We start from the raw sequence: 12424 nt of genomic DNA on the forward strand, positions 1-12424 counted from the left end.
GCTCTGATTGCCGGCACTTGGGCTGACAGGAATCCAATGGCGCTGTCTCTCCGCGCCGCTAAAAGGAGGAGTGTATGTGCGTGTGTGTGCGTCTGTGTGTGTGTGTATGTGGATATGTGTGTATGTGTGGTATGGTTCACGGCAAGGCAGTGCACCGCCCATATCTCACCTCCACACACACACATGCACCACAGCTACAGTACCACAAGGCCCAGGAATAGATAATCCTTGCTGTTATGTCGCAAAGTGCTGTGATGTATTTCCAATGGTCCAAGTCAAGTAACATGAAATGTAATGAGGTTCTCAGAACAGACGGCTGTTCTTGGTTGGTTATCGAATGGTTGTTATTGTTTAGACCAGCATTACTTATTCTACGATAATACTCTGGAACAGGGTTTCCCAAACTCGGTCCTGCCCCCCCTGGGTTACATAAATATTTCTAGCACAGCTGACTCTATAATTAAAGCTTGATGATGAGCTGGTTATTTGAATCAGCTGTGTAGTGCGAAGGGGGGGGGGGGGGTGGTCCTCCGGAGAAGTTTGGGAATCCCTGCTCCGGAGAATGTACTCCAAAGAGTATTTCCTTTGCATTTGTTTGAGAGATCCTGGTTAGTTAGGGCAGTTGTTATGATCTGAAAATGGCCACACACTTCAAACAATTGAACACACAAACACACACACAAACAGAGTAGCACCAGCAAGCAGTAAGGCCTCGAAGGCGTCATTAACTTGAGAAAGGCTGTCGTGTTTGTCATTGCCTAATGAAAATACAAGAAGAGAGACCGACTGTGGCAAACACACACACACCAGTGTGTAGAGGCAGGAATGTGTGCGTGCGAATGATTGTGAGTGCATGTGCTTGTGTGTATGTGTTTGTATATTGCTGCGTGTGTAAGTGTTTGCGTATGTGTGTGTTTGGGTATGTGTGTGTCCGTGCGTATTTGTATGTGTTTGAGGCGGCAGGGTGGGAAGGGGTTGCCAAAGTTCCCTATGGCAGGCAGGGTGTTGCAGCCGCCAAGCCTCAGAGACATTAACTAACTTCTGTTTTATAATGGAGATTAATGAAGCGAGCGTATGCCAGAGGGGAGGAGAGAGGATGAGAGGGGATAGGATGAGAGGAGAGGAGGAGAGGAGGGGTCTGAGACACTCCTCACAGGGGTGGATATGTTGGCAGTGCCAGGGTGTGACAGATTGTGCCCTCTCTCAGTGGATAGGGGTTTGGGCATAGGGAGTAGGGGTGGAATAGAGAGTGACAGGAGCTATATTGCTTGGTTGCAGTGGGGGTAGCGGTGTGTGTGTGTCTGTCTGACTTTGTGCCTGCAGGATAGCTGCGGGGTCAGTAGGAGTGTGGGGGTAGGCAGGTGGGTCGGCATGCCCACTAAGGAGAGGCACAGAGGAAGGGCACACTGGCATGGTGGATCTCAGATAGATGTGCAACATAATTTGATCACTCTTTTGTTGCTGAGAGTTTTCCTGGAAATGCAAACTTTTGTGTATTTGAGGTTTAAAAAGGCTTCTAAAGTTTGTAATTGAAATTTTTTCCCCTTTCGAAAAATGTATCAAGCCCTACAAAAAAATGTCCGTTATTTATAATCCACATAATAATATACCTTTCCTGTTGATGCAGGATTATTTTTGTGCTGTAAAAAGCTGGCTCAAGTTAAGATCCTACGTCTGTACACACGCATGGACGCACAGACATACACACACACACAAACACACAAACTCGAACACATGCATTCGTTCACACATGCTCTTTCTAAAAAAAAAATGTGCACATGGTAAAAAAACTAAACCAATATGTTAATAAAACAAGGGAATCTAATTTCCTTTCAAGCATATATTCAGGAGGGAATACATTAAGTTAAGAATAACGCACACACCCCTTCCTCACTGTAACTCAAGTCAGTATGCTTGCCCATCTGGGCAGATGCTTTTTCCCTCAGGCTGATTCGACTGAATCATTTTTCCTGAGGTCATATTTTGTCGTGGGAAATGGGGGACAGAAAAGAAAGAGCGTCCTCGTGCACTCTTTCCCTGTCAAACACTGAACACAGGGCCAACAGTGAGGGAATAGTTAAATGGTTAAACGATAAGAAAAACAGTTATTCCCGGATACATGTTCACCACAGCACTGCACATTTCCTTTGACAGCGTTTCGGTCAAGTTCAATTTTTTTTTTTTTTTTTTTTTAACAACACAAGGAAAAGTCTAGATGTGTTGTAGGAACCAATCACGCTCCAGAAAAGCAGACAGAGGCCCCTCCTCGTTGTAATACCCCAGAGACCTCCAGCAGAGGCTCCCACAACACCAGCTCTCATCCACAGAGCCCTGGAAACAACAACCAACCCAGCCCTCCCGACCTCACTCACTCCTCTTCTCTGTCCTCTTCACTTCGCATCTCCTTTCCACTCGCATGTTATGACGTCCCATCTCTCCTCTCCTCTCCTCTCCTCTCCTCTCCTCTCCTCTCTCATTCCTCCAGTGAAAAGGCACAGGACCTTGTGTGAATGTGTGATTGTTTGTCCCCCAATTTAGCCCCAGCGATTGTCAGCGACGCCTCCTCCGGCAGACCCTATTTATCTATCTATCAGGCCTGTTATTGTTATTAAGAGCCATCGCCACGGCGACCCACTGGGCTAACGGGGAAAGATTGGACACTTCCTCCTCTGGGTGGTGGGAAAACAGCCCGGGGGCAATGGAGGAGGTGGGGATGGAGGGATGATGGTGGGAGAGAGAGAGAGCAGGAGGGAGGGGTGAATTAGGCAGGGGAAATTCAATAAACAGATGCAATGTGGCTCTAATAAGCTGGGGTCTGAAGTGGCGGATCGGAAGCACTGAAGGCAGTCTGAAAGTGTTAATGGGTTCCCACCACCTCAGGCTTCTTCCTTCCCCCTTCCCCCACTCCCTCCAGGGTGCATCGGCAGCCATTTTGATTAGAGGCCTGGTAACGATGCCCTCTGATCATGACAATTTGTTACTATGTGGTGCCGTGACAAAATGTGTGCTCTAACAAAAACGTAAACCCCCTGCAAGCAGAGACATTAGAGGTTGAGAAGGGAGTGGTTGGGCCTAATACTTGAGATGTCTAAGTGCTGACTGGGAGAGAGTATAGTGTGAGTGTGTGAGAGAATGGGAGAGGGGAAATGAGATGCAGACAGCTGCTTTCTCTGGGTTGTTTATCACACATAGGCCTTGCCATTAAAGCTAATCTCTGACTTGTACTCTGTAAAACAATGATTACATTTTGAATGCTTTCCCCATTTTACGACCCCAACACCCAAAATCCAGGTACGACTCTTACAGCAACCTATTTCTAACTTTCAAACAGAGTTACAGTGCAATGGAATGACTTACGCTCACAAAACCAAAACATCCCAGATTGTTTTACCGCTAACATGTTTTAGGTTTTAATGTTCTAGGTTTATACGAGCAGTAAAATGTTTCTTCAGATTTTTACTATCAATCATCAACAAGTTCCAGGATTCTGAAATTGTAATGAGTGTGGAATCTTTCATGTAACTCGGTAACATACTGTGTTTTTATTCAAATGAATTGTAGTATTCAGTAACATGTGATGTGATGTCATTTCAGGAAGTGCTGTTAAAGCGATCAGCAGACTTAGTAGAAGCCCTGTACGGAATGCCCCACAATAACCAGGTATGTAATCATATAGATTTTCCTTTTTAGCGACTCTAAAACGCGTGAAGCGTTCTTATTTTTTTGGATTAATCACAGATTAAATTAACATCCCATTTTATATTTCAAGAACAGCCAGGTCACAAGGACCTGGGAGGCCAGGATAGCTACCCATGTAGTGTCTAGATGGTAGAAGTAGGCTAAATGTACTGACTAAGAGGAAATAAAGGGTAACATGGCCCAAATAAAATATATGATCAGGTTCATCAGGTCAAAGAAATACTCAACACTACACATAAAATCTCTAAACTCACAATTCTCTACACCTTCCCCCTCTCCCTGTCCCTCCTTCCCATCAGGAGATCATTCTGAAGCGGGCAGCTGACCTGACCGAGGCCCTGTACAGCGTCCCCCGCAGCCACAACCAGCTGCCTTCGCTTAGCGGCTCGGCCGCTCACTCCGGCATGATGGGAGTCAACTCCTTCAGCAGCCAGCTGGCCGTCAACATCTCCGAGGCCTCGCAGGGGGACCAGGGTGAGTGTCACAACCCCCCCTCCACGACCCTCACCCTTCACCCTCTGATCTTCTCACACCTTCTCTGTGTATTGGTGTCCCTGTAGATATGCTCGTCCTATGTTTCTCTTTAATATAAGCTTCATGGCTATCCTTTAGCAATACTTTAGCTGCTTTTAGCAGCCATATACGTCAGGCGTGGCCATTTGTGCATATATACGCTCAGTGAAATGTGTGTATGCCTTTGTATGTATCCCTCTGTGTGTATTTTTGTATGTATCCCTCTGTGTGTTTTTTTGTATGTATCCCTCTGCGCGTGTGTGAGCGTGGACGTGTTTAACTATACTTGTTGGGACCAACAGGGGACATTTTGTTAGTCCCCACAAGGTCAAATGCTATTTCTAGGGGGTTTAGGGTTAAGGTTAGAATTAGTGTTAGGTTTAGAATTAGGTTTAGGTTTAGGGGAGAGTGAAAATAGGATTCTGAATGGGACTGAATTGTGTCTCCCCACAAGGATAGTTATACAACACTGTGTGTGTGTGTGTGTGTGCGGTAGAGAAAGGGTGTGTGTGTGTGTGGATGGGGTAGAGAAGGGGTGTATGAGAAGGGGAGGTGCTAATGAGTTAAAAAATGCAGACGAGGTGGCATGAATAAAACAACCAGAGTATAGACACTGAAGACAGCAGCTCGGTCAAGATTTCAGGGAGCAGAGTGTGAGTGTGTGTCTCTTTATTTCAGTGCATGCTTGACACCATTGTTGCAAGTGTGAATTCACTATTTATACAATTCCAAAAATGCGTAAGCATGTTATTATGCATATATTATAACGCAAAGCCCTCCACACATGCAGGCATGTATGCATTCACTCACACACAAATACACACACACACCACTATCCTAGAGAGGGCTGTTTCCTTTGACAAAGCCGCGCTGTGACTGATGCACAGGAAATAGGTCTGAATGTGTGATGAACAGATTGGCTCACGTCGGACCAGAGGATACAGGCAGAATGAGGAAATGCGAGAGATATCTTGAGATGTTTTCTCTCCCCTGACACCTCAGCATAGTTCCTCCCTTCCTCCCCTTGTCTGCTTTTCACATCAACCTACGAGTGAACACCTACAGTAATCTATGAAGTCATGGGAACAGGACTGCAGCCATCGTGAAAATACAGAATTTCATAGTGTATGTCCATAATCATTGGAACATTGCAACCCAGAATCAGACTTTTTCCCACCTACTGTAACGCCTCTTTGTGCTCCTAGAAATGACATACTATGATTCAAATATTAATATAGAGGGCCGCTCATACGCCAAGCTTTATGAAAGGAATAAGCAATGCAATTTACTGAAACAATTCCAGACGAGCGTTATGGATCTGCTTTACATCACGTTGTGTGCAAAAATGGATTATATCATTCCTCCTCTGGCATTTGTCTTCAAACTTGCATCCACTCCACTTGTTTTACTTCACGTTGACAGTTTCCTCTGGAGCGAGTAGGGGTACTACCCGGCCCTTGTGGCGCGTCTCGGTCTCGTTGACCTCCAGAGGCTGTCCACGATAGCTGGATAGGGTTACTGACTGCTCCCCCTAGGCTAGGCCTGTCCTTCATCTCTCCCCCCAATAGTGGAGTGGAGTTGCCTTAACTCTCTCCCCCCTCTACCACCCCCAGCCCTTAGTTGATTGGCCCTCATCTAGGATGTATTGAATACCCGTTCTCCCTTCGTTCTAGCCCTCTTGCCTTCACGAGGCACTAGGGCTCCTACCCATCTGGGGGCTTAGAGACCAGAGAGAAAGGCACAGTGTGCTCTCACTTCCTCTCCATACTTCTTTCCTTCTCTCTCTCTCTCTCTCCCTTTCCCTCCCCTTTCTCTCCCTCACTCTTCTACTCTTTTCTCTCTTTCTCTCTTCCCACTTCCTGGTTTGAGCCAACGCAATTCCCAGCAGGAGAGCGATTGATGGAGCGCTACCCTGGGATCAGGAAGAGTGCAGGCAATGGGAAACACATGTCAGGAACAACAGTGGAGGGAGGGCCAGCAGGGACAATCCCTTTCAAAAGCCACACCGTGTCCGATTCAACTCTTCAATTCATTGGGGAAACATGGAAACTTCCCACTATGGTTCCATTTTGATAGGCCCGACTCTTACCAAATCTAATGATCACTTTTGACATAATATTTATTAACCCGTGTTCTGATTTGAAGTGTAAAGGGAATTGTGCTCAAACAGTTAAGGGAGAGGGGAAATGCTGCCTCGGGTGGTTTTAGTTCTGGAGGTGAGCAATGCAAACCGGAATACTCAATATTAGAATAGTGAAAATCAGGTCCATGCTTTTGGAGTTAGTCAATGGAATACAAATGTGATGTTGTTCAAACTGCACTGTGCTGATGCCATTGGATTAACTATAGCATTTCCTCCTTTTGTCCAGGTTACTCCCGTAACTCCAACAGCGTATCGCCCCGTGGCTACGTCCCCAGCTCCACGCCCCAGCAGTCCAACTACAACACCATCACGTCCACCATGAACGGTTACGGAGCGGGCATGACCAACCTGGGGGTGCCAGGCTCGCCCAGCTTCCTCAACGGCTCCGCTGCCAACTCCCCCTACGCAAGTAAGTACAGCCTTATTTGGTCCCAATGATCATTAATATATCTGATTGCATCTCAATGCGTCAGGTCTCAAGGCACGTCACATTCCGTGGAGGGGTGGGGGGTGTTATTTGGGTAGTTATATATGTGGTGGGATAGCAACACACGGTTTCATTAGGACAGTAATACTCTGATTCAGTCCAGGAGGGATGCAGTGTCTGCTAGTTATCTCCTACTTCCTGTTTACACAGTGATTGGCTTAGACCTGGGGCACAAAGTGTGTGGACTCGCACCAATTTAGTATTGATCAATTCAGTAGAGGCAAAGAAACAGAACATACCTGCGTCCACTGCCATTCTGGAGGACTGGTGTTGAGGACACCTGCTGTAAGATCTGCATTGGAATTCCTCACACACACACATCGCGTAGATGACATCGCAGGGATTCCTCCTCTCTCCCTCAGTGCTAGAACCCTTCGGTGTCTCTGTTYGTGATCCTTCCTTCTAATTGACATGCTTAGAGTCACGATTCCACTCTGAGGTTACAGGTGTTTTAGAACTCTGGTTGTCACCCACTGGGACTTTTTGAGTTGCTTATTGTTTAGGCTACAGCATCACAGATCAAAGTCTCCCAGAGACGTCTTTAGAGCATGGCAGACAAAAACAATGCCAGCGTCTCAGTGGTTGTAGACTCTGGATACTAAACTGAAAGTAGGTTTTGTTCTGGCATTTGATGTGGAAGGTTATGTGTTGTCTACTGAAAAGAAAGGTTGAGTTTGTCTGTCTGTACCATGCATTGTGAAAGTCTTCATCTGCTTTGCCTATACCTTGTTCCATCTCCTTCATTACTGACCGCTACTAACATTCTAACACCCTCATAGTATCATTCGTGCTTTGGGTCAAACCCATTAAGTTGGATTAGTAACAAAAAATCTCAACTGTGATGTTACAGAGCAAGTGTAAGTCAATAGTTCAAGGAAGATGAAACAAAAATAACTATTCACATATAGGGATGCACATAGTTTGCATTTTGCCATCCATTTTAGACTTCCATTTAGAATTTGTGAGATATGGGACTATAAACTGCTTCAGGGGTTCATACTTTACTGGAATCATATTTCTTGTGGTAAAATGTGCAATAACTACAGAGACTAACCAAGCCATTATGGGGGAGATTGGGGTATCAAATACACTGTGATTATAATACAATTGCTTTATTATCACAGTCAGCATTTCATACATGAACATTCTACACATACTGTACACACATACACACAATTCTTTTTTGTTGTGAACATGGATGGAGGTTGCTGCTATCCTCAAGAACAAGGTATTGTTGTGTCAAGTCTAAAATGGGCCTTCAAGTTATGGATCAACTTTGCAAATATTGTGCACCTTTTACTCCGGGCTTGTTACTCCAGACCTTGACCCTTCTTCAGGCAGGCATTCATTCCTCAGCCCCCATGCATGCCCTTACTGTTACAGTTCATCTCAGTCCACTCACTCACCAACCTCTGTCTGTCTGTCTGTCTTCTCCGTCAGGATCTACCACCTCCCCCTCCTCCTCCTACTCCTCCTCCTCCTCCTCCATCCCTCTGTTCTCCGGTGGACCCATAGGCCCTTATTCATTCTCTCCTGTCCATATGATCTCTGCAGTCAAACAGAAGAGCGCCTTCGCCCCTGTCGTGCGGCCACAGACCTCCCCGCCCCCCACCTGCACCACCACCAATGGCAGCAGCCTACAGGGTGAGCATCCCACCCCTCTCCTGCCTCTCAGTCCCGTCCACTTCTGCCTGGGTTATTGTTAGAAAGGGCGTTGTCATGGAGACCCTGTAATGCTAGAATTCACATGACATAATGATGTGGCCTGAGGTAGTAGTGGATTGAAGGTCAAAGTTGATCCATAACTTCTGGCTCTTGGTAAAGTAGATTTTGGAATCTGAGTGACTTTTCAAAACATTCATCACAATCAAATAATTTGGCTGAGAATCTTTGTTGACATAGAGTGACTGATTATAAGTCAATGTAACATGACTGGAAAAGTTATTATATTTGAAAAATATAATTTTGTCATTCTTAGGTTTTGCAGCAAATCCATATGCATATCATAATTACCTCAACACACGGCTTTTCATTTAAGAGGGTGTGTAATGATTTTCTATGGGATATGTATCCTTACAACATTATATTACCGTTTTATCGATGCAAAATGTGTTATGGATACAAAACGTCTCCCCACTTTATTAGGTAACCAGCGTGTCTGTCTTTCAGCCATGGCAGGTCTAATAGTCCCACCTATGTGAAGAGGGCCTTCTGCCAGATTGACCACATCCCCACTAGCTCACAGAATCTCTACAACGTCAGCTTAAATCGCATCAACCTCCAAAACAGGACCACCAAGCCTCTTCACTCCTGGAAACAGAACAGCACAACAAAGAAAATCCAAGTAACCGGAAACCCGTAAAATGACGCTAGATTATCCTTGTGTTGGTTCAGTAGTTGACTTCATCGTCACTTTCTGTGTTTTGCATTTTGGGACTTGTAAGCCATTCCTTGCCCAACAGGTAGCATTCCCACATAGATATGTATGAAGGGTTAACTAATCTGAAAATATAGCAATGTGAATAATAAACTGTGGTTTTGAAAGGCAGGTAGTTACTCCTTGTCGTGTAAAGCATTGTCCTGCGTCCTACAAGGTTAATTTGCATGTCTGAAAAACAATTTTGACTGGATCTTCTAATGAACCTAGTTCATTGTCAGTCGTATAACCACTGTGAGCAGGTAGAGTCTAAAGGCCTACAGTTCAAAACTGTCAACTATGGAAAAAGTGCAGAAGCCATGAATATCCAACACTCTGTCAATTGTCAGACTCAAAATTGGTGGGAGTTTCAATGAGAATTCCCCACAATGTCTATAAAAAATCCTCTTCAAAAAGACAACTGATATCTAATGTCGTAGTCTTTTAGCATTTTAATTTGTGTACCATAGCTTTTAATAATATGCGTTTATCATATCTGAAGGAAAATGCAGTAATTTTCTAATCTAACGAAAGGGTTGGCACACATTCTGCCAAGGAGCAAATAGCAAATGTTGTACTAACAGCCCGAGGTTTTGAGGTTAAAGGGTTTTAGATGTCTACCATTTTTGAAACATAGTACAATAGATATATTTCCGGGTGTGTTGATTGGTAGATTTTAACCAGAAATGCTTGCAGCAGTTTTAATCACATTTAGGTACCAGATTTCTTGTTATTCTTCTGATTGTGCTTATTTTGTATGTATTTATAAAGTATGTTTTCGGATTCCTTTTGTGATTTAGGCCTGAATGATAGTCTTAAATATATATGTAAACACATTTGATGTCTTAATACCTTTTAGATATTGTAAAAAGAGTGATACAAGGAGAGGAACAACCCTTTTGTAAAAACTAAAAAAAGTCAAACATGACATGGTCACCCTGTCTTTCAAAGCAGGATATACGCCCCACCACTTTTGTATAAAAATGGTTTTCCGATACTATATTTAACTTTTTTTGTATACAGCATTTGTGTTTTCGCCAGTTCTCCTTGTCCTTTGTGTATTATTGTGAAATGTGTATTATCATGGTTATTTCTTAATGCACTATTTTAGTTGGGGCACTTACAAGAGCAATGCATCTTAGCAAGCAAGAAAAAAATACAAAAAAGGAAAACAATTACAAAAAATGGAGAGAAAAAAATACAAAAGACAAAGGCTAGTACAAATATGCACCAAGATGTCTTTTTTTGTTGTAGCCATTCTTTAATTCACATTTTTGTCATTGTGGCTAAAATGGCAAGGTTGTTTTCATGTGAATTTCTCAATTTCAAAAACTCTTCCATCGTAATCCTCCATACTCCTTACTTAAAATTTTAGGCGTATCCATTTTTTGTTTATTGGTTAGAATTCAACTCCTTTCCCATCTTAACTACGGACCCAAGCCTATTCCTTGTGTTTTGGTGATAATGAATGTAATACACATGCCTGTAATACACATGCCTGAATCAGCAGCGAAGTTGAAAATCAAGTACACCCTCCAATAACTGCTGTAGAGGGACCACTCAAGTGTAGGGTTCACCGATCTCAAGGATCCTTCCATTGATGTTAGTGTTGTTGGTGGTGTTATTGTCGTTGCATACAATCTGTATCATGTACTTATGCAATTTGTATTTCCTGTAATGCAAGCTATCGCTCCACATTTCAGTGGAATGGTTTTGAAACGTAAACGAACACAAGACATAATTGATGCCTTACAATAGAACATGCTCCAATACAATGCATTTTCATTATTTTGATACTCTAATTGAAGTGTGGTCTTAGAATAAAATACAAAAAATGTAGTTATGCTGTTGCAGATTTATTTATTCCTTATTTTACCAGGTGAGTTGACTGAGAATACGTTCTCATTTACAGCAACGCCCTGGGGAAAGTTACAAAACATAGTAGAAATACATAGATGTCTAAGAATTAGTTACAATTGTCATTCATTTGATGGTTTTGAATAATCATTTGAGCTGCAGTGGATGTAGTTTAAACTAGGATATGTTGGACGATACATCCTACAAATTTCCACATAGCCTGTGTAACATAATGATAGTGGACAATAGGTCACAAAAATCAATGATGCGCCTGATTAAACCTTTGATTTTATGCTAATTCTGTGCAGTGATTGACATAAATCAGCTATCATCAGGTGGCATCAACATGTAGTCATAATGTGGGCTTGTGAAGAAGAAAAAAACTGAAGGAAAAATCTGTTGCACCACTTTGAGAGAGCCATTTTTCAATTACGAGAGTCAAGGCCAGCTCATAGAATGTCATCTGAATTCAATATTATGGACCTCTAAACCCATTTTCAATGAAAACACAAGTTTTCTCTTCGAGTTAAATCTTGGCTGACTTCTCACAATCCTCCCCTTCACCCCCATGTATCCATTCCATCCCTATACTGAGTTTTCAAATAGCTTGCAAAATATTTTTTGGTTTGTTATAGTTGTAGGAAGCTTGCTTTTTGCTGCCCTGGTTTTCTGCAGAGGTTTTTTAAATTGCAAAGTGTACTTTCTCAATGTTTAATTCAATATGAAAAGGGGAGAGGTACTGCATCTTTGTCAAATATGAAATGTACCATCAAAGTATACTCTATCAAAGCACAATGTTTAATTAATGTCTTTAAAATACAAAAAGGGGGTTCTCTCCCCCACTTTTCCTTTTCTGTCTTTGACCATGCTGTAAATAGATGCATGTTTTTTTCTGTGATCCAGTGCTTTTTGTACAGAAACAGACTAATAAAGAATACATTTGGCTTGAAAACTGTCTTGTATTGTTGATGTTCTAGGTTCTGCATTGGAGTTCATTTTGCATAAGAGTGGCTTATCTACAGATCTACCATAATCTATTCCCTCACATAGCAGGGGGCAACAGGAATCAAACCAAGTACTCCTAGCTTAATAAGAAACTTTCCAGACAAGCTCATCCTTCAACAGCTTCAACCTTTTGGACGCTAGTTCTAGCCAACACTCAGTCTATGGGAGATGTGTGTGCAATAGCCTCCAAAGACCACATTTTATGATGAAAATCTTGGCTCTCAAACCCTCGAACTGGGCTTCTCAGATGACATATTGACCGGTGCGTATCTGAATCAATCATTCAAAGTCTGAGTAAGAGCAA

The 12424-nt window shown here is 43.1% G+C and overlaps 1 protein-coding gene across 8 annotated transcripts in view; it reads left to right on the forward strand.

The window, feature by feature from the left end:
- The window catches only part of LOC111967518 (transcription factor COE3), a 99897-nt gene extending 87830 nt beyond the window's left edge, over positions 1-12067 (forward strand). For 2 of the 8 annotated variants that reach the window (XM_023992591.2, XM_023992592.2), the window contains exons 12-17: positions 3595-3660; positions 3999-4173; positions 6582-6764; positions 8283-8486; positions 8821-8883; positions 9012-12067. In XM_023992591.2, the coding sequence (XP_023848359.1) occupies positions 3595-3660; positions 3999-4173; positions 6582-6764; positions 8283-8486; positions 8821-8879 (687 nt within the window). In that variant the 3' untranslated portion in view covers positions 8880-8883; positions 9012-12067. The remainder of the gene's footprint in view (positions 1-3594; positions 3661-3998; positions 4174-6581; positions 6765-8282; positions 8487-8820; positions 8884-9011) is intronic. The other 6 variants (XM_023992593.2, XM_023992594.2, XM_023992597.2 and 3 more) reach the window with 4 other exon arrangements.
- The last annotated feature ends 357 nt before the right edge of the window (positions 12068-12424 follow it).

This window comes from Salvelinus sp. IW2-2015, linkage group LG8 (assembly GCF_002910315.2).
Source record: "Salvelinus sp. IW2-2015 linkage group LG8, ASM291031v2, whole genome shotgun sequence".
NCBI classification, from domain to species: Eukaryota; Metazoa; Chordata; class Actinopteri; order Salmoniformes; family Salmonidae; genus Salvelinus; species Salvelinus sp. IW2-2015.